General features: G+C 40.2%; 1 protein-coding gene across 2 annotated transcripts; it reads left to right on the top strand.

The window, feature by feature from the left end:
• Positions 1-3,210: 3,210 nt before the first annotated feature.
• Positions 3,211-23,104, top strand: lmo4a (LIM domain only 4a). Of its 2 annotated transcripts, none has more exons than XM_017697735.2 (5): positions 3,211-3,584; positions 11,189-11,434; positions 19,543-19,639; positions 20,026-20,184; positions 22,068-23,101. In XM_017697735.2, exons 2-5 carry the CDS (start codon positions 11,196-11,198, stop codon positions 22,074-22,076), a joined length of 504 nt encoding a protein of 167 aa, XP_017553224.1. In that variant the 5' UTR covers positions 3,211-3,584; positions 11,189-11,195; the 3' UTR covers positions 22,077-23,101. The 2 variants fall into 2 exon arrangements, with proteins under 2 accessions (XP_017553224.1, XP_017553216.1); XM_017697727.2 differs by lacking the exon at positions 3,211-3,584 and adding an exon at positions 7,161-7,305 and having other exon boundaries at positions 22,068-23,104.
• Positions 23,105-23,330: the final 226 nt, after the last annotated feature.

Raw genomic sequence — 23,330 nt, 5'->3', positions numbered from 1 at the left:
TGAATGATTTGCTAATCATTGCATTTTGTTTTTAATAACATTTTGCACATTGTCCCAAAGTGGAAATGGGGTTGTACATCTCTACATCTATAATGGTTTACCCTGCTAGAAAAAACAGCATAGACCAGTATAGATGGTCACCAGCAAAAAAAGCTGTGTTTTGGATGCTGGTGTGCTAGTCAACCAGCATGTAAGGCAGTTAAGTAAGTAAGCAAATAAATAAATATTGTGACATTGTGGGCCATATTGTTGAAAACATGAGAACAAAGGATTCTCTCTTTTTTTAGAATAGCATTCTTTAAAATGATTATGATTAATAATAATAATAATAATAATAGTTCGATTGAATTGATCCTTGGTGTATAATGTTCACTGTTTATTCATTGTATACATTCCTCATATATATTTTTCCTCAGATTAATCCATGTTCAGTCAAACTCCGTCTTTTGCTCTAAGATTGGCTACCAGTTTTTACTGACAAGCAATCAGCCAATCCTAGCACAGGGAATGGAGTCCTTCTACCCAAAACTACACTCAGGAAGAGTGAAAATGTATCGATCGTGTCTATAGCAGGCTAGATCATGCACTTCTTAACCCGACCACTAGAGGTCAGTCGAGACTATTGACTTTTAATCTATTAACTACTATCAGGAACAGCCACAGTGTGTTCTTATAAAAGTACTGACCAACGAGTGATCACATACTTCCAGCAAGGTTTCGGTGATAAACTTTGGTGAACTGAAACTATTATTTCATTGTATTAGCAGAGCAGTATGTAGGGTGAAGGGAACCGTTAGATTCAGACAAAGTTTTCTTTACCTAAAACACTGAATGTTTTACATTCAGATCCTCAGGATTCAGTCACTGAGATGTCAGACTTATATTCAGAGTGATGTGATTCATTATAGACAAAGGTAATGATTTACAGCAGTGGTGATAGGAACCAGGGGTCAAGATATATACATCACAACACTGCTGATCAAAGACCATTATAAGCATAAGGATTAAAACCTGATGGGTTTGCTTTCTATCAGCAAAACACAGGATACCATTAGTGACACCTGGACATAACCAGGAACCACTAGAAACGTTTAAAGGTTCTACCTCCGCCTTTGTGCAAGGAGTAACAGGAGGAGCACTGCCAGAGCCCTGCAAAATGACCTCCAGCAGGCCACAAATGTGCATGTGTCTGCACAAACGGTTAGAAACCGACTCCATGAGGATGGTATGAGAGCCCGACATCCACAGATGGGGGTTGTGCTCACAGCCCAACACCGTGCAGGATGCTTAGCATTTGCCAGAGAACACCAGGATTGGCAAATTTGCCACTGGTGCCCTGTGCTCTTTACAGACGAAAGCAGGTTCACACTGAGCACATGTGACAGATGTGACAGAGTCTGGAGACGCAGTGGAGAGCGATCTGCTGCCTGCAACATCCTTTAGCATGACCGGTTTGGCAGTGGGTCAGTAATGGTGTGGGGTGGCATTTCTTTGGAGGGCTGCACAGCCCTCCATGTGCTCGCCAGAGATAGCCTGATTGCCATTAGGTACCGAGATGAGATCCTCAGACCCCTTGTGAGACCATATGCTGGTGCGGTTGGCCCTGGGTTCCTCCTAATGCGGGACAATGCTAGACCTCATGTGGCTGGAGTGGGTCAGCAGTTCCTGCAAGATGAAGGCATTGAAGCTATGGACTGGCCCACCCGTTCCCCAGACCTGAATCCGATTGAGCACATCTGGGACGACATGTCTCGCTCCATCCACCAACAGACTGTCCACAGACTGCACCAAAGACTGTCCAGGAGTTGGCGGATGCTTTAGTCCAGGTCTGGGAGGAGATCCCTCAGGAGACCATCCACCACCTCATCAGGAGCATGCCCAGGCAGTAGGGAGGTCATACAGGCACGTGGAGGCCACACACAATACTGAGCCTCATTTTGACTTGTTTTAAGGACATTACATCAAAGGTGGATCAGCCTGTAGTGTGTTTTTCCACTTTAATTTTGTGTGTGACTCCAAATCCAGGCCTCCATTGGTTAATAAATTTGATTTCCATTGATTTTTGTGTGATTTTGTTGTCAGCACATTCAACTTTGTACAGAACAAAGTATTCAATGAGAATATTTCATTCATTCAGATCTAGGATGTGTTATTTGAGTGTTTTCTTTTTTTTTTTAGCAGTATATATAATTAAGTCGTAGCCACGAATGAGATCATGCCTTATTAAGCTGTGGTAAGGGCTTAATTCTCTCGATTTCACGCCGTAATTATCTAGTCCCCACGCTTTACGAAGTCATGGCCATAGATTAGGATCTCGTTCCCATCCATTAATACGGCGTAACTATGCATTGTTTTTCATTTAGACTGGATGTCACGAGCGGGGCTACATATTAAACGTTTTCAGGTAACAAATTCGCAATCACTTCACGTAAGAGTTCCTTTAAAGTAGCTGTCAAAAGTATTAAACTTTTCAGATGTCTGGTTCCTTTAACCACCGCTGTGAGCAGCTCTGACTCGGCAGGTTTCCAGAACGGAGCTTTTCACATCAAGCCACTCTGAACGACTTTAGGGATCTAATAATGAAGATACTTTGAAAAATCGGAGGAATTCCCCTTTAAAAGAGAGGTCAGAGCTGAGTGTTACGGAGACGTAACGTTAGTAGTGGAGAACAGCGCTGGCAGTGGGGCTACATCTAAACGAAACAGGCCTTTTTTCCTTGTCAGGCCATTACTGTAAATCAAGGCAAATGTGACGGTTTCGCGTTAGTTAAAACGAAGCTTTACTGCTCTCTCTGTAATGGCTTTGCCATCCAGGCCAGATGTTCACCACGCTGATGGAGCTCCGCGACGAGCAGAGCAGTTTACAGTTTACAGCCGCGCTTAAAAACACACGGGGCTTTCTGATTCTAACTGCTGTTAAACTAATACAGAAAGAAACGCAAAACGATGACTGTCCCAATAATATCTGGGTAAAAGCTGTGCTGAATGAGGAGGAGATACAGTTGGCCAGTCCACTCTGAAGCAGGCGAAAGGGAAAGTTATAAAACTGCCTTCTTAACGCGATTACGGACCGCTGAAATCGGCCTCCAACAGGCAAAAGTTCCTCAAACACACATCCATCATGCTGTCATATGCCACGGCCCACCATGCACCTCATTGGCTCTGCGCTGCTGATGCCACGATAGGCGTGGCGTTCAAAACTTGCTCGTCGTTGCTGTGAGATTTAAGCGCGAAGAGAAGAGGCAGGAGCGAGAAGAGGGACGTTTTCTCTTGCCGCAAAGGTGTAAAACGGCGTATTTATCTGCGATATTGCTTTTGAAAGCGACGCTTAAGAAGACCAGCGGTGCCAGTCATGAGTATACTAGCCGCAGTCGAGCACGTCGCTAAAGAAGGACAGACCATTTGAAGCTTTTGGAGTCACTCTGAACTGAACAGCCCGACAACTGGGATTATCAAAAACAGTCACTGCGAGCAAGCCGCTGCACAGATTTGCCTGAGTTTGAGAAGAGGCGTCTCATTTTTACACTTGGGTGTACATTTCACACCCGGGCTACCCATCAGTCGGACGTGTTACGAAAAAGAGCGGTAGGTTATAATAGCCTGTCCGGTTTGTGTTTCGAGTGGTCCCACCGAGCATGCGCATATCACTAGTAGAGCGTAGTAACGGTCCAAACGTTTTATAGTGTCTTCAATTAATGTTAATGCAGGTGCGACTCGGCTTAGTATCACTAACCTAGCTCACTTACCTGCTGATAATGTGATTTAGGCTATCAAAATATTCTAATTGTCCTTTTAATGCTGGTGGCGATTTCCGATACGGAAATTTAGGTTAATCGAACTGTCCTACCTATTCGTTTCAATGCTCGTAGCACTTTCTGGCAGGGTGATTGGCAGTCAACACGTCCTTCCTGTACTTTTAGCTAATGCTGGTGGCGTTTTCGATAAGGTGTATCCTGACGTACCTGTAGTTTTGCTGCTGGTGACTAGCATGTTGAAGTTCAGTGCAGCTGTCACTTTCCACTCTTTCTTTCTTGCTTTCTTTCTCAACTCGCCACCGGAGTGACCCACTTCGGATGTTTTGCACACTCCAGTCACAGAGAATTTCTTATTCTACACAATGGGGAGCTGTATCATGCGCCGGAGCCTTAATTAAAAGAGAGAGAGAGTGAGAGACGTTTTAATGAAACGGCGAAGCGTGCAGTTATGGCCCCGGAGCGCATTATTAAAAGGGAAGGATGTATTACTAAACTGCATTGGTGCCAACAGGGTCTGGTCATTGCGCGCCGGCCTTGCTGCTATTTATAGCGAGTGCGCGCGGAGCGGGCAGGCTAATTTATTTTAATTACGCGCCACTCACTCTTGCACATACACGGGGGTTTGGGGCGTTCGTGCATTTGTTCACTGCAACGAGAGGTTAATGGCAGTTCAGAACTAGACCCTGTTAACCTATAAAGGGTGATTTGCAAAGGCCAGTGTTGGGAAATGTAGACAAACACTCACACTGGTAGTTAAAATGGTTAACGGTTTATAAAGCATGGAAGGTGGGAGACGCAAGAGTAAAACTTTAAAGGGAAATTCCACCGATTTTTCAGAATATCTGCATATTTCAGTGGTTCACATATGCAGAGTCCTTCAGTGGTTTCATGTGAAGTGGTTCATTTGTAAATAAATTTACAGGCTCGGATTTCTTTACCTTTGTGGCTATAGGAACCAGGATTCCCGATGTCTTCATCACAGATATGGGCATGTTATTTACTGTCCAAACCACCAGTTGGTGATAGTAAAACAATGGCTAATCTGAAAAAAAAGTTTTCTTTGGGGACTGTTTTGCCTCAGGACACTCTTCATGCCTTTCACACCGAACCACTCAGTGATTCTGCTGACATGATAGCCATTTAATTATGCGATTTTTAAGTCGGTGTCCCTTTAAGAACGCTCCAGCGTTACTAGCGCTGCGCTGACAGGGACGGCATTGTGTTTCTCTTCATTAGCCTCCACTTTTCGCCTGCTTATTTCATCAATCAGTGCGTAAGCCGGCTGGAACCGAGTACCTCACCCCGCCTTACTGACCTTTCTGTCTGATGGCATCGTTTAAATCGAGAGAGAGAGAGAGAGAGAGAGAGAAGCTTGGCTCACTTCTAGAGCTGCAAGCACTGGCCAAAGCTCAGTCTCTCAGGATTTTAGTGAGTTGTGGCGAAGCTTTCTTCTGCTTTAAGGGGGAATTCCTCTCATGTTTCTTACAGCTATAGTTTTTATATCAACTTTCTGCATAATTAAGTTGTTAAGATGTGAACAAAGTCTTTCAGAGTGGTTTGATGTGAAATGGATAATTGTAGAGAAACCTACCAACTCAGAAACAGTGGTGGTTATAGGAACCAGGGGTCGTAAAGTCTACAGCTGAATTTTATGTAATACTTAGTTATAACAGAAAATAGTGTTAATAATTTCTTTAAAAGCTTTCTTTGAGTACTGCTGTGCCTTACAGTGCCCTGCATGTACCTTTCCTCCATGAATGAATTTAAAAACTACAGTATATCAGTCAGTGTATTTGTAATCATTTCATGCAGTAGTTTTCAGTGATGTATCTGGTTACTGTCACCACAACTGTGAACAATTCTGACTCGATACGTTTCCCTGGAATGAAACTTTTGCACATAAAGCTACTTTATAACACCTTTATTTACATCTTAATGACAGAAATTTAAAAGATGGACAGAGTAGCCTAAAGCAACCTTAACATAGAAGTATTATTATGTGTGTGAAGTAAAAACTAGAAGTAAAAGTAGAAAAGAACGCATCAAGTTAAAAAAATCCTTTAGTACTGAGTTGTTTGTAGAGCGGTAGTGAAATATGTTTGGTCTTCTAGCATCTAACAGCAGTGGACATGAAGCACCATCTTCTAAATGTGCAGAACTAAAATGGCATAGAGGAAAAAGTTTAATCCTATCCTTACAAATGTACTTAAGTGCAAATAAAAGTATCACATGGTAGTAAGTGCATGGAACTGATTATTCAAAGATGAGCTGTAGTTATGTTTAAAGATACAGTGGAGTCTACCAGCTGTCCAGAATCATGTCCAACTTTATAATGATGCCTCCTAAACCTTACTAAAACTGCCACATCTTATTAAATGTATGGAGGCATCCAAGTTTACCCTGACTTTTAAACACTTTTTTTGGTTTGTTAATCCATGTCATCACCACTTTCTTAAGCGGTGTGGTTTTTGCGTGACACACTATTCTTGATTTTTTTTGTGTGTGCGTTTATGTCAGCAATTGGTCGTGAGTGCCCGTATGCCTAAGATAGGAAGCCACACAAAGTTCTGCGAGGGGGTGATAAGACACCACATTGAGCCTTGTAGCCCAAAAAAGGTTGTTGCCAAGCGTTTTCAGAGGGGGATTAGCTTACCTAAGTTCTCAGAGGGATAATATAATTGTTCTCTATTGAAATAGCCCAGCCTAGTCGACAGCATTTGATATTCCCCCAGGGTCCTATTCACTAGCATTGTCTCTCACTCTCAGGTCTGCAGCAGAGGATGATTAAAAAGAAGGGGATTTGCATTTTCATGAAATTAGCTGCGGCAAAGTTATTTGGCAACCTGCTTTTCAATAGTGCACGCAGGTGTGCACAAATGGCAATGTGGTTTCTGCTGCTGGCAGCTGTGGAGAAAAGGGTGTTAAAGCAAATTCTGTTTATGCCTTGAATAAATTTAGAGGCACGCTACGTAAGCGCTTCAAAGTATTTATGTCTTTTTGAAAGGGCTGTATGGAGGGTAAGTGCAACATAAAAGAGCCTGAGTTTTACAGGACTGAATGAATCCAGTTGATTTATCATCACAATATAAACTTGAGTAAAAGCTCAAAATGTTCTTCAAATTGATGTTTTCATTTAGCAAAGGTAGCTGTTTTTCGTGATTTAAAACCTGCCATTAAGGCCGCTGATGTGGTCTTCAGCAAATGTGACGGATTCAGCCTTGAAGTCAAGAGTGTCGGAATTGGTTGGAACAGGCAGGTTGCCAGGCCTCTAACAGGAACATAGGCGTGTAGCTTCATGTCGGGTTTAGGATGTTCAGAACGTGTCGCCCCATTTGCAGAGGAAGCACTTACGTAGCCTTGCGGTAGAGTGATATTAGACCTGTTTGGCCAGTTTTACCAGTGGAAAGTGAGGGAAGCTAACAGAGTCCTGCACGTTGAAGAAGAAAGAGATATAGAGGGAAAATAGATTCTTCTCCTGTCTGTTGTCCCAAAATTTCTTCCGAGACTGCCTCTTGTTTGAAAATGGAGGGAGATGGTTCTGATATTTCTGGGTAAGGCGATCAGTTTCACTCCTGAAACTTCAAAAAACACAGGAAATAACTGCAGGACGACTTCAGGGAAAGATATTTGTTTTTTAAAGTAAAGTTTATGTCGGTGTGCTGTCTAACGGTTTGAAGAGTTGGGTATTACATGCATTGTTGGTGGATATACACATGCTTTGCCAAAAGATGTATTGGTGTATTTCACAGTGTCACGCCATTAGGATTGTTGTTGCCTTTGAATGAGTAGTTGAGGTCTGAAAGGTTTTCATTGCCTGTGATTGTGGGAAAGTGTCTGAACAGCTGGCATCGTGCGCTCAGCATGAGCCTGAAGTGAGAGATTATAACATGAAGGAAGTAGTTGCTCTTTTTCGGTGTAGGGTGCTTACTGCTTTCCTGTTGCCTTCCGTCATCCTGCTACCCCCCTGCTCGACTTCTCCGATCCAAGCGGCTCAGTCGTGACCTCTGACTTGGCTTTGGTATCTCCCGTCTGCTGCCGGCTGACCTTTCCTTCAGGAGAACAGAGGGAGGAAATAACACATGAATGAACCTCAGAGAGACGTAGATCCTGGCTTGCTTCCTCCGGTTTTCTGCTTTATGTTGGTGCTTCATGTTGTGAAGAACTGCACGGCTCAGCTGTTTAAGATTCAGCCTCGTTTTCTCAACCCGGCATCAGTCATCGCAGATAAAGTTTGTCAAGAAGTTTCTTTATTGCAGGAAATGCAAGGTGTGCTTCCTCGGTCTCCAAAACAAGATCATGTGGTGCTTAACTTCCAAAGCTTATTTACGTCACCAACAACACCAGCTTAGTCAGAAGCACTCAATAGATCTAACCATGATTTCTTAGGGACATGCTGTAAAATACTGAATCGTACACAATTTTGGCTTCTTGTGGGATCATCGTCCTTGTAAGTGCTGTGGGAATTTCTTGGGAAATTTTTCCTAGTCAGTTATGGTACAAGTGAGGGGGTCACAAGTAAGTTTTGACACCTGTGTACCATTAAGGGTTTATGTTTCGCCATTGAATATTTTGTATGATTTACGAAAATTAAAATCTGGTGATTTGGCTGATGATGGCTGTTGACAGCTCTGATTGAAAAATGACCTGGCAGCTACCGCATATTATTTAATAAGTTCTTAAGATGTGTAGACTGCACAGTTCTGATACCAGGCATCAATACTGGGCAAATATCAACAGAAAAGGCTGCACAGGATATTTAGGGGGGGGGCAGCAGTGAATTATATCAAATCCTGTAACCAGGCCATCATGAAGTTGTCATACACAAAGTTTTTGGGTGTTTTGTTGATTTACCAAGTGAAAAAGTGTGTAGCTCCTACAGCAAACACACTTCTTCGCATTTTTTAAAATTTTAATGCACAAATACTGGTTCTTAACTGAAGACAGATACACAAGCATTACTTTCTATTGCCCACTAAACGTACCTTCTTGGCACAAGTCAGAATATTGTTTTTGTAAAACCCATGTCGTCTCAATAAATATGTTTTCTGTTTTTCTCTTATTACACATAATTGCCCCAACCCAACGGATGAAAATGCGCCCAGTTCACATTCTGTTTGTTATGACATAAACATATGATTGAGAAAGCTAACAGCTGTAGAAAATTGGTTAGCTTCAATAACAGGAATCAGGTGATTATGTAATAATTATGACAAGCCAGCTTGTGGCAAATCTAGCTTGAAAAACCACTCACATTGTGTGGCATAATGCTGTTAGCTGGGTATTGTTTCCCATCATAGATGGTTTGAGTAGTTTTGAGCAAGATAGCCTACTTTTAGGTCTTACACACCGTTTGTTAAAAATAGTTAATTTAGTTAATTTTTATGTCCAATGTCCAAACCACATAGCATGCAAAAATGCTCAGAATTCTGCCAGTGTGATGTATCAGTGCTAATTCTGTGTCAAAGAGAATGAGGAAGCTGTCCTTGCAAGTAGCAAAGTTGCCACTGAACAGAAATGTTGCAGGAAAGATGGACACACAAAGCCAAAATGTGTTCAGCTGAAGCTAGAACTATCAGGATAGCTGGTTTAAGTTTACGGTATGCCAGTGCATGATTTTAAAGGTTCTGAGGAATCTGTGTCTGTTGTTTGCAGTCTCTGTTTATTGCATTCAAAAGAATTTTTCCTTCTTGATTAGCAGCAAAACTGTTAGGAGTAGATCTCTAAAAATCAACACCCTGTCTTTAAGATACAGTAGACTGAGGTAGAACAGAACTCATATGGGACTTCTGACTGCCAACCAAAAGCTGCACTGCCTTCAAGCTGGGCTTGAATCCTCTCTTACTTGAGATGGAAAGTCCCACAAATGAGCTCCAGATACGATCTGTTAATGTCAAGTTAGATATACCAGCCTTGCTGGACACTGTTGGTCACATTGCCCTCAGCATGTAGTGTGTTTTTTAGTTTGTTTTTTTTTCCGCTGTGCTCTAATGGTCTAAGGCTGTGCCATTCATTTCACATTGCAGGAACTTTCTTGGTCATTATTGTGTAACATTTATTTTTTAGGAATTCCAAGAAACTAATTTCAAACGCATTAAATCGTGATTAATGGATATTTATTGTGGGCTTAAAGCACTGTCATTGTCATGTTCTTCTTTGGATATACAGTTTATCTGTGCAAGTTACCCTTTGGGAAATGGGTTTGTTTGTGTTTTTCCTGAAATGGATCTGCATTTTCTTGGGTAAAGCGAGCCAGCTCTGCCTGGTAAGCTTACTGAGATGAAGCTCTGCCAATAAATAAAACAGGCAATCAGAGCTGCTTCTCTGGTTGTTTGCCAGCCGCAGAGCCTAACCACGAGCTTGATTTAGGCCTATTACAAAAGATTGTTATGACTACCTGTTGTTATTATTGGTTTATTGTACTGCTTGACTGGACTACTTGATTAAAATCAGACTGCTTGATATTAGTGTTACATATCAAGCATTTATCAATATACCAGCCAATAGCTATTTTCTATAACTGTCATTTATTAATTTATGTATCTGTTGCGCCCCTCTCCTTGTCCCAGAAAGAGCAAAGGTTTGAAGAGCAGCTGACTACAAGATTAATTAGCATAGTTACAGGAGTAAACAAAACTAAACAGATGAAAGCCACTCTTTCCCACCCTCTTATAATTCCTCTGAATACCCTTTGATTACATCACTAGTGGCTTGTCTAATTCATCCTTTTTTCGCTAATACGTCACATATCTAATATGTACAATTATGTGCACACATTTGAAGTTAAATTTCTGTTTCTTTACTGAGTTTAATGATGCTGTTAGAAGCATAACTCATTCTTAAAGGTACAGTGTGTTTAATTCTAAGGGATGAAAAGATGTTAGAAATGGTCAAGTGAAAAACAAATTATGATTGCTTTTGGCATATAAAGCAACATATATGTGGTAAGTGGACCGTTCAGGGAAAACAGTACAATATAATTTTGTCCATTTTTATAGAGAACAGCACATTATACATCATCAGAAACCACAGACTCAAGTCTGTCTGAGATTAGTTTAAGAACCAAATGCAGATTGATGCAAGTATGTGACAATTAAGACCTGCAGTTTATATGATGCTGTCTGGTGGCTTTAGGATTCCATTACTTGTTAGCTACATTAGCCTCATAGCTCCAGAGCAAAACTAATGGACCAGACATTAGATATTAAACATGTCTTGGCTGATCGATTACATTTCGTGTCAGGTGGAAATTGTATAAATTAGATTTTCTCCCCAAAACTACTCCTTTAATGGCAATACCAGACATTCTTTTCATAAGTTTCCTTGATGATGTGCATCTGGAAATCTCAGTCCAGTCCACTGTTTTTCACTAGTTCCTCTCTCTCTCTCTCTCTCTCTCTCTCTCTCTCTCTCTCTCTCTCTCTCTCTCTCTCACAGGGCCACGATGGTGAACAGCCGTGTGGAGTCGTCGGCCGTGGCTGTGACAGGAGGCAGTGGTGGCGCTGGCCGCTCATGTGCTGGCTGCGGTGGCCGCATTTCTGACCGCTTCCTGCTCTTCTCCATGGAGCGCTACTGGCACACACGCTGCCTCAAGTGCTCGTGCTGCCAGGCCCAACTGGGTGAGATTGGAACCACCTGCTACAGCAAAGGGGGCATGATCCTCTGCAGGACTGACTACATCAGGTATGGGGAAAAGAGGTGTTTAACCCCTTAAACTCTAGACTTATTACTCTTGCAATTATTGTGTCAGACTTGTTATTAACCTTAAAGAGGAACTTACCAAATTTTTCAACATTTCAGCGTGATTCTTTGGTTAAGACAAAGTCATTTTCTGTGGTTTAATGTGAAATGATACATTGCAGAGATTCTTTACACTGACAGGAACCAGGAATGTATACAGGGCAAATAAAACCATTTTATTTACTATCCAATCCACTATCCAATCCACTACTAGTGAACCTACACTTTTCTTTTGAGTGTTTATATGTAATGTTGATAATGGTAAAATAATAATATAATAAAATACAAAAAATATTTTAAAATACAACAAAATACAACGCTATTTTTCCTTACATCACCCTGCACATTCCTCTTTGAAACAGAAAGTAATATTAAGCATTCATAACCATTTTATGTAACTTTCTGTGAAAGTTCTGTGTAACATTCTTGAGCATTTTGCATCAAAACATACTGTTTATATCTTAGCTATTTAATTATGCAGAAATAAAAAAAATCCCTTTAAGACCTACTATTCAGCAATCTCAACAAATTTCTCAGTAATTACAGTATAATGAATGTATATCGTTAAAAGAGAGAAAGAGAAGCCTGGATCTTACCAGAGCTTAGGTTCGGTTCAGAGGTTAAAAGGTGGTGTGATAGGATGGAGAGTTGCCCCCTGTGATTGCGGGAAATTATTGGTTGTCTCCTGTGAATACAGTTTTTGTCAAGGTGGAGCAAAATGGATGTGTTAAATGTAAATATATCGGATTAACACACCTAATCACATAATCAGATTTATTTGATGTGTAGAGGCTGAAAAAAGCAAACCAGAGCAAGTCTAACTGTGGCATGCCATGATTTAATAAAATTGTACAGGATTAACATTTAACTACATCGAAAAGCTCAGTCAGTTACCACAAAGTGTCATAATGTCATGATGTTTTACAATTTTTTGTAAAAATTGTTTATAGTAGCGACCAAGATGTTTTCCTCAGTTAAAGGACATAAAGCTATGTCCTTCTTAATAGTCTAATTCTAATACAGACGGCTAATTTTACGTAATGAAATGTAATATTAGCACTTTGAGCTGCCAGTGACTTATGTGTAATTCATATTGTTCTCAGCCCTTTTTCTGTAGTCAGATGAATAAGCTTTTTGACATTGCTTTTTAAAAAATATAACCTTTTATAATTTTCTTGTTTTTAAAAATCAGCCCTCATGATCTTGATTGTCTGCAGATGTTCTACAAGAATGGCTGACTTGGACATCCATGTTATAGCTTACTGAGGATTGTAGCCTTTCTGAAGCCATCTGTAGCTTGTTTGCCTGATGGGAAGCAAGCTGTGTGAGCGTACAGTAGCCAGGACAAGAGCATAAAATACCTCCGTCATGACAGGAACTGTGTGGGTGTGTGTGACATGGGCTGGGTAGCAGCCATAGCCCTCAAAAGACTCCCACACGTCTTTCATGTGTCTCTGTCCCACAAGGAATGGTTTTTAAGGCCTTCCCCAAGACTTTAGGCATGTTTAAATTAAAGCATTGCAATCATAACATGTCACTTTGTATATAAGTCTAGCACTATAAGAAAACGTATGATTAAACATTGTTTTGCATAATTTTTAGCTAAATTTTATGTTTGTTGGATCACTTGAATGTTTTGATTTACTTAAACACCGAGAGAATCTCATCTGGAAATAATGAGTGTGACAGAATGCTCATAAAGGACAGTAAACAAAAATAAAAGTTGTAAGTTTGAGGGATTGTTCACAACCTTATATGATAACAGTATTACAAAGATCAGTAATGCAACAGTGATTAACAAATGATGTATTGTACAATCCTAAATGGCATTTTCTGGCTAAACCAGTGAAAAATAGCATTGGGATTTTAAACTTAAAATCTGTATTATCATGTTATGCTGTGTAATGGTTGTTTTAGCTTGTTTATAAGCCACTATAGGGGAGGCACAGAAAATTTGGCCCTCACTCCTTTGTGTATATAATGCCAGGAATTCCAGAGGTGAACAGATTAGATTTGTTTGTGATTATGAGGTACTTTGAAATTGACCTTTTGCTTGTTTGGATGTGTGCGGTGGTGCATTGGCCCATGACCGCACGGCATCGGTGCCCGCGCTGCCCAGTCTGTGCCAAGCGCAGACCACAGAGCATGTTTGAAAGTGCTTGGCATGGGCCACACAGACGGTTTGGTGCCCACGTTCGATGTCCCAATGCCAGGTCATTCTTGCTCTTGAGGGCAAAGAGACTTGCAGATCCCCAAAAACCTGCAAAAGAGCAAAGCCACTAAAGCTAATCCCAGGCTGAGGTCTGAATGCCGGATGCTCACGCACATCTTTGTCCTAAATAGAATGACATTATGATTAAAATGATGCCTTTAATGAAATACAGACAAAGTAGGGTTACAGTCTAACCAGGCTGGATGACTTCATTTTCAGACAAGAGCAAAACTGCAGATTTGCAGCATTTTACCTGCAACTGGCAGTTCTTGTTTCTGTAGCAAATTTGACTTTTAAACAACTTTGTCAGTGCATGAACCTTTGCAGCATTTGCACATATAGTATGTTTTTATACCGATTGCTTATTTGGCTGCATGTATCCTAGGTGGGATAACGTGACATAGCAACACCTTAGCAACCACCTGGGATAACATAGAAACCAGCTAGGAACATTTTAGCAATCACCAGGGATAACATAGCAACAGCCTAGCAACCTTAGCAGTGATGTGGGATTTCAAAGCAGTGACCTAATAATATCTTGGCAACACCTGGAATGACACAGCAGCACTTTAGCAACACCTGGGATCACATAGCAATGGCCTAGCAACACCTTGGCACCCGGGATTTTATCCCAACTTGTCAAGGCAACTTAAACTTTGTCCCTGAACTTTCCCCCTCTGGTCTTAACATGCATTATCGCATTATTACATAATATTGTACTTTTACGTTAAATATTGCAATACATCGATAATAAGAACATTGGCATATTGATATAAGGCACACTTTCGAGCACTTTGTGAACTGAGACACCACCATCTCGTTTTGTGAATCTTTAGCCCCCTACTATTCAAATGCAACAACCTAATCACATGCTTAGTTGCATAATAAGTTGTGTAATTAATTATATTTACATTCACTCATTTTTTTTCTTTCAATGTCAAAAATACATAAGTATTTTTTTCAAGTTTAAATAATTTATAAAAGTGTTAATTTGTGGTTTCAGCTGAAAGTCTAGGATTCTTACAAAATTTCTGCATGTGCTTCAATGAAGTACAAGTGAGAAATAATTCAAATACAACATGCTTTTGTTATTGCCAGCAAGAACGGCAGCTTCTTTGGGTTAAGGGGTTAAAATGTGTGTCAATCTCTCTGTAGAGACTACACTGGACTGATCATGGACCCGTTCCTAATTTGGGATTTAAAAGCTGTGAACATTTAAATTGATCTGAAGTCAAGAACTCAACACAATATTGGCAGCAAAAACTACCCAATGATTACATATGCCATTCCAAACAAGCCTATATCAATCTTCCAACTCACTGAGTTTCCCAGTGTGGGCTGAGGGTGGTAGTTCTGCATGTTGTGTGTGGTACTCTTTGCTAGATGTAAAGTATATTCAATCTGCAGTGTATTAAATATGTATAATGTACTGTAGCTAATCAAAAGGGCAGAGCCTCATTGCCAAATGGCGCGGCGCGGAGCCTGAGGTCCGATAAAAAGAAGGGAGCATTAATTAGGGCGAACAGCACTGCTTTCTGCCTCCCCTTATTAAATTACTGTTTGGATTAAGATCAAAAATTCATTACTGCGAGTCAGTCAGTGCCAGGACAGCGATAGCAGAGGGGGAGGAAAAAGAGTAGGGAAGAAAAAGGAGAGAGAGAGAGAGAGAGAGAGAGGAGGATGATGATGATGATGATGATGATGATGATGGCGTGGGTTGGCTGCCAAAGTGGTCTGTCACAAAAAGACCGCAAGCGGAAGAAATGTTTCCTTTGTTGAAAAGTAGCTGTGGGCGAGAGGGCTATCAATGCTGTCTCCAGGTATTTTGTAGAAGTCAGGCCTTGTGCAGTGTAGACTGATACTTAATTTGTCACTTGAATCATTTTGGATTACTGAACTTGTGAGCTACTTTTATAGTCAAGTCCTAAATTGGTGCTGGGTGATATATTGTTTATACTGATATACTGATACTGATGTCACACACTGATAATGATTTTTAATTTTAGCAGTGTTGATGAATAGCAAAAAAGTCTTTATTTGGCAATGGCTTCAGATTGTTTCAAAGAAAACCAAGTTTTTTTTCCCTGCAGTAAATCTGTTTTTGTCTGGCTAAAATGTACAATATTGTTTCCTTTGAAGAAGACAACTGAACAAAACAGTCCAATTACAACAAGCTGTGTCCTTCTGTGACCTTCTTTTAGCAAAGAGTCCCAGCATTCAGAGACCATGGGTTTAATTCATTAACACTAAGAACATGCATTTCCACTAATTTTCACATTGTAGTATCTTTAAGCATTACTGAATGGATAATCAGTTAGCTGCAGGGATGGAAGAAACAAGGGGAAAACGAAGGGTTGTAAGCTTACCTGTTTAGGGACAGCACTGGTGTGGCAAAAAAATGAAACCTACATTTTATTCAAAAACAGCAGAGGGAAATCAGTAGGTTTTCCATGCTGAAAGAGTAACGGAGGCCATTTTCTCAGATGAGCTAATTAGTTGAGAACGCTAACTGGTACAACACTGACTTCTGATGAGGACTCCTCACATTAGTTTGCCAGAGAATATTATATCTGGTTCTAGCTTAACATCAGCTAAAGTTAGCATAGTTAACTATAAAGCCACCACAGAGCTGGCCAAGTGCTGTCTGCTTTCTCAGTCACATCATTAACATGTTTGGCAATCCACCCACGTTAAGCCACTCCTGTTTCATAATAGCAAAAACATTTCGTCTTTCTATGATAAAATGCTGGTGTTTGAGTACCGGCATCTCAGACAGTTAAGTACTTGAGTGCTTAGTGCTAAATAAATAAATACATATCATCTGAAATTGTGATATATTTGTAATACTGAATTTTACCAGTATCACCAGCACTAGCCCTAAATGTTGAGGTAAACAAAGTCATTCAGGTTTGAGCTGAAATGCACTGTTCTAGAAAAGCTTACTGAGTCAGAATTGTTCACAGCAGTGATGATGGGAACCAGACGTCAAAGTGTTACATGCTTCTAAAAGCTCCTTCACAGAAAGTTAATATGTGAAATGTTGTGAATACATTGCCTGATACTTAAGACACTATGCAGTGATCAGGTTTTGGCCTGCAACATATTTGTAAACAAAGTCATGATGAAGAGGCAAAATAGCACCCAAAGACACTTTAATCTTTCTCAGCATATAAAAACGTGTTGGTTGTTTTGGATGGCACATAAAATGACTGTTTGCGTTATAGATACAGCTGTAGTATCATGACACTTAAAGAAGTTTTCATGATGCATGAATGTTTCACAATATTTATTTTATCTGACATTGGATGAGGTGGAGCAGACAAAACGGAACCAATAATGGCAAATTTAAAAAATACTGTGAAACACTTTGAATCAAAAGATTTGTATTCCAACATTTCACATACTGTGCCGCACTAAAGATTTGTGGCACTTCAGGTAACGTGAACGCAACCTTTGAGATGCTGTCACAGGTGCTGTTTGTGCATGTTGTGCATGACTGTGTTTTAGCGTTGATTATATCTGCAAGTGTGTGCGTGCATGCAGATGATATTTTTTTCCCAGCTCATCAAGAGCAGGGCTTGAACTCATTTGAGCATTCTCCTAAAATTGCCCATAACAACCTCAAGCCCAGGCAGCAGGGTAATCAAGTGCGCCCTAATTAGGAGCCAAGGGTGGATCAGAGGCTCCCTTTAGCCACCCCCCACCCACTGCCACCAATTATACTGCCACTCCACATTAGCTGATAGGCTGCAGTCAAGGACTGGAGGGCATTGGTATCCTGCCATGGAAGGCCCCTGTACTGCAGCCTACACTCAAATTACCAGCTCTGTTTTTTGCAAAAACATGGCTTCTCCGCTTCTCATGTGTCTTAAACTGTGTACCTAGATTTCCTTTATAAACTGTATGGCCCAACATCCTTGTTATACAGCCTCTGCTCTTATGGGAAAGATTTACATTGAATGTTGGAATATTGCTGTGAGGATTTGATTGCATGCAGCCATAACAGCATTAGAAAGGTCAGACAGTGATGTTGTATGATTAGTTTTGGATCACAAACACCACCTCCCACCAGTGTTTGATGGTGTTTCAGAAAATGCAGTTCCACCGCTCCACGGCCCATTGCTGCGCTGACTTTACACCCCTGTAGCCGACTTTGGGCATTGAGCATGTTAGACCTTAGGTTCATGTGCAGAATCAAGTTCTATTGGCAAAAGTTTTCTATGTAGACTACAAAAGCTTTGTCTATGCCGTTAAATGCGAGCATCAGCAATGGATGCACTTTAAAGTATCTGAAGTCACAAAAATTACAAGGTGCGTTTTGGACATATAGTGGATATGAAATAGGGTCACGCAGTCTGTTAGGGATGTACAATCTGGTTACTTTTGATATTCGAGTATCCGAGTATATGATAACAGTTAATAAAAAGATATACTGTTAACCACAGGGATTGAAAAGCAAGGACTTTGGTTGAAATCAGCATAGCAATGTAGGCTTACTTTATTATTCAAAAATGGCCATGGGACAATTGATCAGCCATGAGCAATGAACGCTGCTTTTTCAGATAAGCTAATGAGCTAACCTATGCAATGTTTGATGCCGATGAGAACTTGTCATCTTGTACCCAATATTTCTACACCTTAGTGGGCGATTGTTTCAAAATCTTGCTAACATCAGCTAGAATAGTTAGCCTAGTTAACGTGAAAGCCGTGTTAGCTCCAGCTGTGCTGTTTCTGTATTTTCAGTCACATTCTTAACAATGTGTCCTTGTAACTGCACTTGTTTTGTAATAGTAAAGTATAATATATTTATTCACAATTACAGACAGAACTGTCACATTTCAGTCCTATTGAAACTTTAAATTTGTGTTTCGCTGAGTTGTCTGCGGGCGGCACGGTGGCGTGGTGGGTAGCGCTGTCGCCCCACAGTGAGGAGGGCCTGGGTTCGATTCCCCGGCCGGGTGACCGGGGTCCTCTCTGTGTGGAGTTTGCATGTTCTCCCCGTGTCTGCGTGGGTTTCCTCCCACAGTCCAAAGACATGCAGTCAGGCCAATTGGACATGCTGAATTGCCCCTGGGTGTGAATGTGTGAGTGACTGTCTGCCCTGCGATGGACTGGCGACCTGTCCAGGGTGTATCCTGTCTTCCGCCCGAAGACTGCTGGGATAGGCTCCAGCACCCCCCCGCGACCCTGACAGAGAAGCGGCTTAGATAATGGATGGATGAATTGTCTGCATAATTTTTGTCTTGCTGTGATGGAACGTAATGAATACCTGGCACTTTGAACAGTTAAACGACATATTGAATGACTGTATTTCACTAAAGTATATTGTTTGTTAATTGCTATTGTAATGTTTGTTATTGCAATACTGATAATGCAGAAGGCTGAAATATGTAAATAAGCCCGGAAACTGTTTGGTCAGCCTTCTCACGTCAACCTTAGATATTCCAGAAGAGCATCTTGCAAGTGTTTTAAATTGATGAATCAAGGCAAGGCATTTATGTGGTGATCATGTTTGCTTCTTGAAACAATATAATTACAATGTGATATTTAGTCAATATTGCAATCGTGACATTGTGCTTCTACTTACATTTGTTTTTAATATAGCAGCAAACATCAGGCACAGTATAATTTAAGATAATAAAGGAGGAAGTGTGGACAGTTCCATTAAACTGTCCCCAACAGTTCACCCGCAAGTTGTATTCAATCTGCGCAGTTGTTTATACTTCAGATTAGAGTAACTTGCAGGTGCCTTAGCTTTGACCTCTTTTTCTCATTATGGAGTTTCAGACTGGTCGTTCTGTGTGAGAATATATTATAACCGTTATGTTTATTGTTGCAGGCTGTTTGGTCACAGTGGGGCTTGCAGTGCATGTGGACAGTCGATTCCAGCCAGCGAGATGGTGATGAGGGCGCAGGGCAATGTCTACCACCTCAAGGTGAATTACTCAGTCATTCTGGCACTGAATGTCCTTAAAAGTCATTTTACAAAGCAGTTTGTATGCACCTCAAAATATGTATTTCTGTGTTTTTCACATTTCTGTTTCTAAATATAAGAAGAGATATTAAAATTTGAATCATGAAGCGTTACTGTCATGCACAAAGTGTTGTTTTGTGGTAAAGACCTCCATCTTTTATTTTTGCAGTGTTTTTGTTACATTTTGACAGCAAAACAATTCTGACAGAATGAGTTAGGTTACAACATCCTAAACTTTGTGTGTCTATGCTTATTTTAGTTTTAGATTGCCTCATTTTTGTGCTGAATCTAGAACATGTTTAGGAATGTTGGTTCAACTCCATTGCTCTGACCTTTTCTTTACTGCAGTGTTTCACATGTGCCACGTGTCGGAACCGTCTCATGCCTGGGGACAGATTCCACTATGTCAACGGCACCATCTTTTGTGAGCATGACCGGCCTGGTGGAGCCCTGCTCAGCAGTCACTTGACCCCCTTGCAGAACAGCACCCTCCTGCCTGACCAGAAGGTGAGACTGGCTTTACATCAACATCTTCTGCTACACATCCACAAACATTACAGCAATAGTTTTCAGAGAAAAAAACAAATGTTCAAGCATGGTTAATCAGCCAAGACATTAGGTTGTGTATACCATACAGCATTGTGCAAACCTCGCTCATAAATCATTAAGTAATGTTAGATATTCTTGCTTATATGATTTATTATGCTATATCTGTAAAAATTAACAAAATATGTCTCCTAGCAAACCAGTCATTATCTTAAAGAAAATAATGTAAGCTTTTGCCGTGATGTTTGCTCTCATCCTGCTGATTAATAATGGGACTGTAAAAAAAGTAATTTGATGAAAAACAGGTGAAAAATCCCTTTAGCACAGCCAGTGATAAGAGAAAGGTTCTATAGCTGTAAACCAAATCAGCCTATATTGTGATTACGGCGTAGATTTGTTGCCTTTGCCAAACTTTGTAGCTTGTTGAATGAAAATTGTGACTTTGTGTAGTCAGGATTGCCTTGTAGATTTCTATACTAACCAGTGTTCTCAGTTGGGCAAAAAAAAGGGTTTCCCTCACCCATTTTCCAACTAGTTAAGGGCAACAGCCTGCCATGATATGTCCAAATGGACAAAAGCACTTGTTAACTATAGTGATTATTTTTGTTGTTGCAGTGCAAGAACTGGCAGGTTCTTTTTGCATCTTGCCATGGAGTTAAAGATAATTGACAGTAACAGGACCTTGCTGTGAAGTTAAAATGACCATGAACAAGTTTGCTTTTGTGTGGGCATTGACAGGAACCTGCAGGGACTGCGTCAGTGCAGATGAGTTATCCAACTGCGTTTGATAACTTTCCAGTTTGATATCTACTAGACTATGAAATAAAAAACACTTGTACACTTGCAGGATCATTTGATCCTTCAATTTAATTTAGTTTTTTACAAATGTATCTTGCATTATGAAGAACAGTAGATTTCTTTCCTTTTTTCGTTCTGAAGGACACTGCTTAGGACACTAAGCTCTTGTAGACCAGAAGGACACAGGGATGTCTAAGTAGAGTGAATGTATGCAAGCAATTGCATAGTCTCCAGTATTAAAGTAACGATAACAGCTGTACCCTGCTGTTTAGTAAGAATTCCTACATTGCGCCTTTGAGGAGACACTGGCCTATGAAGATGAAATATATTACACAAGATAATATTATATTAATTCCAAAACTTGTATAGGAAATACACCCTAAGTGAAGAGCTCCGTGCTGCAATTGTGATACTTATGGCTTAAGAGGTCCATATCTTACTTTTTTCTTGTATTGTGTAAAGTATAGCAAAGAAAATTAATAAGACCAAAAATTACTATTCAAACTATACATAACGTGAAGAAACTTTGATATAACAAATCAAAACAGTCAAATAAAATTGATAGATTGTGTCCATCTTTTTGTAACTTCAGTTTGGTAGGTGGAGCAGGTGGTGTAGGTTGAATAGATTAATATGTATAAATGCAGTTTTTGGTGACATCACAAAAACAATAAATGTAAAAAAAAAAATTTACATTTCCATTATATGGAGCATATGAAATGTGGATGGAATGGTATGCAGCATACTACATCAAACTATTGTGTTTCAAAGAAATCAAGGAAAAGTTGGTTTTCTGTGATAGGGGTTCTTTAAAATATATTTTTAAATACATAAAAGGGAGCATCTTTAGTTGACTAGTTTAGATGTATGTGCAAAGGCTTATGAAACTAATAAATACTGTTGACATTTTTGCCAATGCCAGTAAATACCCATACATGACTATTGGCTTATTTTTATTGTCCAACCAATATGTCAGCCATGCTTCTGTAAGAGGATAAAATGTATGTGACCTAATGACCATCAAACTGCTCTTTTTCTGTGTGTAGGTGTGCTGAGGGGACAAGGGCTTCACACTGCACAGCGTGCCTTCTCCTTGTCCTTCTTTTTCTCTGCTTCTTATCCTCAGTCTCTCTCATTCTTCACATCGTGAAAGGTCCACTCATATACAAGACACTGGTGTCCCTCCATTCTGTGCATCAACTCACCTTAAAGGAACTCTTCACCTGAGCGAAGTTCCGTGAGGCTGGATATCTGAATGCCTCCCAGATCTTGCAGGGTAAGCTGAGCAAGTATAAAGGGAAGATGGAGAGGACTGAACTTACTGGTAATGACGACTGAGGCTTGCTTTTGGTGGTCCTGAGTGGGACTGTATGAACTGTAAAATGTGACTGCTGAGAAGCCCTAATCACAGAATATGATGAGGACCCACACTTGCAATGCTGTTTTTACGATTTGATATCAAGACATTTTTTGAGGGCATTGTGGATGTTCTTGCAGCACTCTGCTGAAAGCGCTATGGACGTTGCTGTACTTTGCTTCATGGATGATTCAGATCGTTGCCTCTTGCTTTTCATTGTTGTTCCTTAGAGAAAGACTTTGTGGTTTGTACTCTGTTACGACACTAATCGCGTAACTTATGATTGTTTTGTACCGCTGGTGGTTGCCTGTTTCACATCATTGACCGGAATTTACATTGTCACTGGTGGGTCTGATGTACATGTCCTGCTTTTGGGCAGCTTGAGAAGCAACGGAGAGGAGCACCCATATGTGTATAATCCCTTTCTTGTGCTGTCATCTTGTGTGCTTCAATGGCTGAATTTTGTGTTTGTGTCCTCTGTTGTTAAAGCAGAGGTGCATTTAAAGTGATATAAAATATCTGTATAGTAAAAAAGTACTTATTAAATACCTATAACCAATATAAAGGGTATTGTGGTATCTAATGCAATGTGTGCTTGGTCACTTAGGAGGACAATGATATGAGAGTATTTATCATCAAGATAAATTCTGTAACATTTTCACAATATTCTACTTTAAATATATCATGGATATCAGCTATACTTAAAAAACTGAAACTGAGCAACATTAGCCTCCTTCGATTGAATTGGATTTATTTTAAATGCTAAATACTTTTTTTGTATTTAATAAAAATCATAGTATTCATAGTTTCATATTTTTTGAGATGTAGCACCTCTAGCTTTTTTGTCTGTTTCGACATACCAAACTTGAGAGAAACGAAATATTGTGACATATTGTGTATCTGGTGAAGTGTTATGATAATATATATATATATATATATATATATATATATA

Source organism: Pygocentrus nattereri, chromosome 23, assembly GCF_015220715.1.
Source record: "Pygocentrus nattereri isolate fPygNat1 chromosome 23, fPygNat1.pri, whole genome shotgun sequence".
In the NCBI taxonomy this organism is placed as follows: domain Eukaryota; kingdom Metazoa; phylum Chordata; class Actinopteri; order Characiformes; family Serrasalmidae; genus Pygocentrus; species Pygocentrus nattereri.
The sequence above is the reverse complement of the archived record's forward strand: the minus strand, read 5'-3'. Positions and strand labels throughout refer to the sequence as shown.

What these genes read in the sequence shown, in the direction of transcription:
- lmo4a (XM_017697727.2), top strand. Translation starts at nt 7,277, where the DNA reads ATGGAGGGAGATGGTTCTGATATTTCTGG. An exon ending in GATGGTTCTGATATTTCTGG is followed by an intron (nt 7,306 to 11,188) that starts GTAAGGCGATCA and finishes TCTCTCTCACAG; the next exon opens with GGCCACGATGGTGAACAGCC. An exon ending in TGCAGGACTGACTACATCAG is followed by an intron (nt 11,435 to 19,542) that starts GTATGGGGAAAA and finishes TTATTGTTGCAG; the next exon opens with GCTGTTTGGTCACAGTGGGG.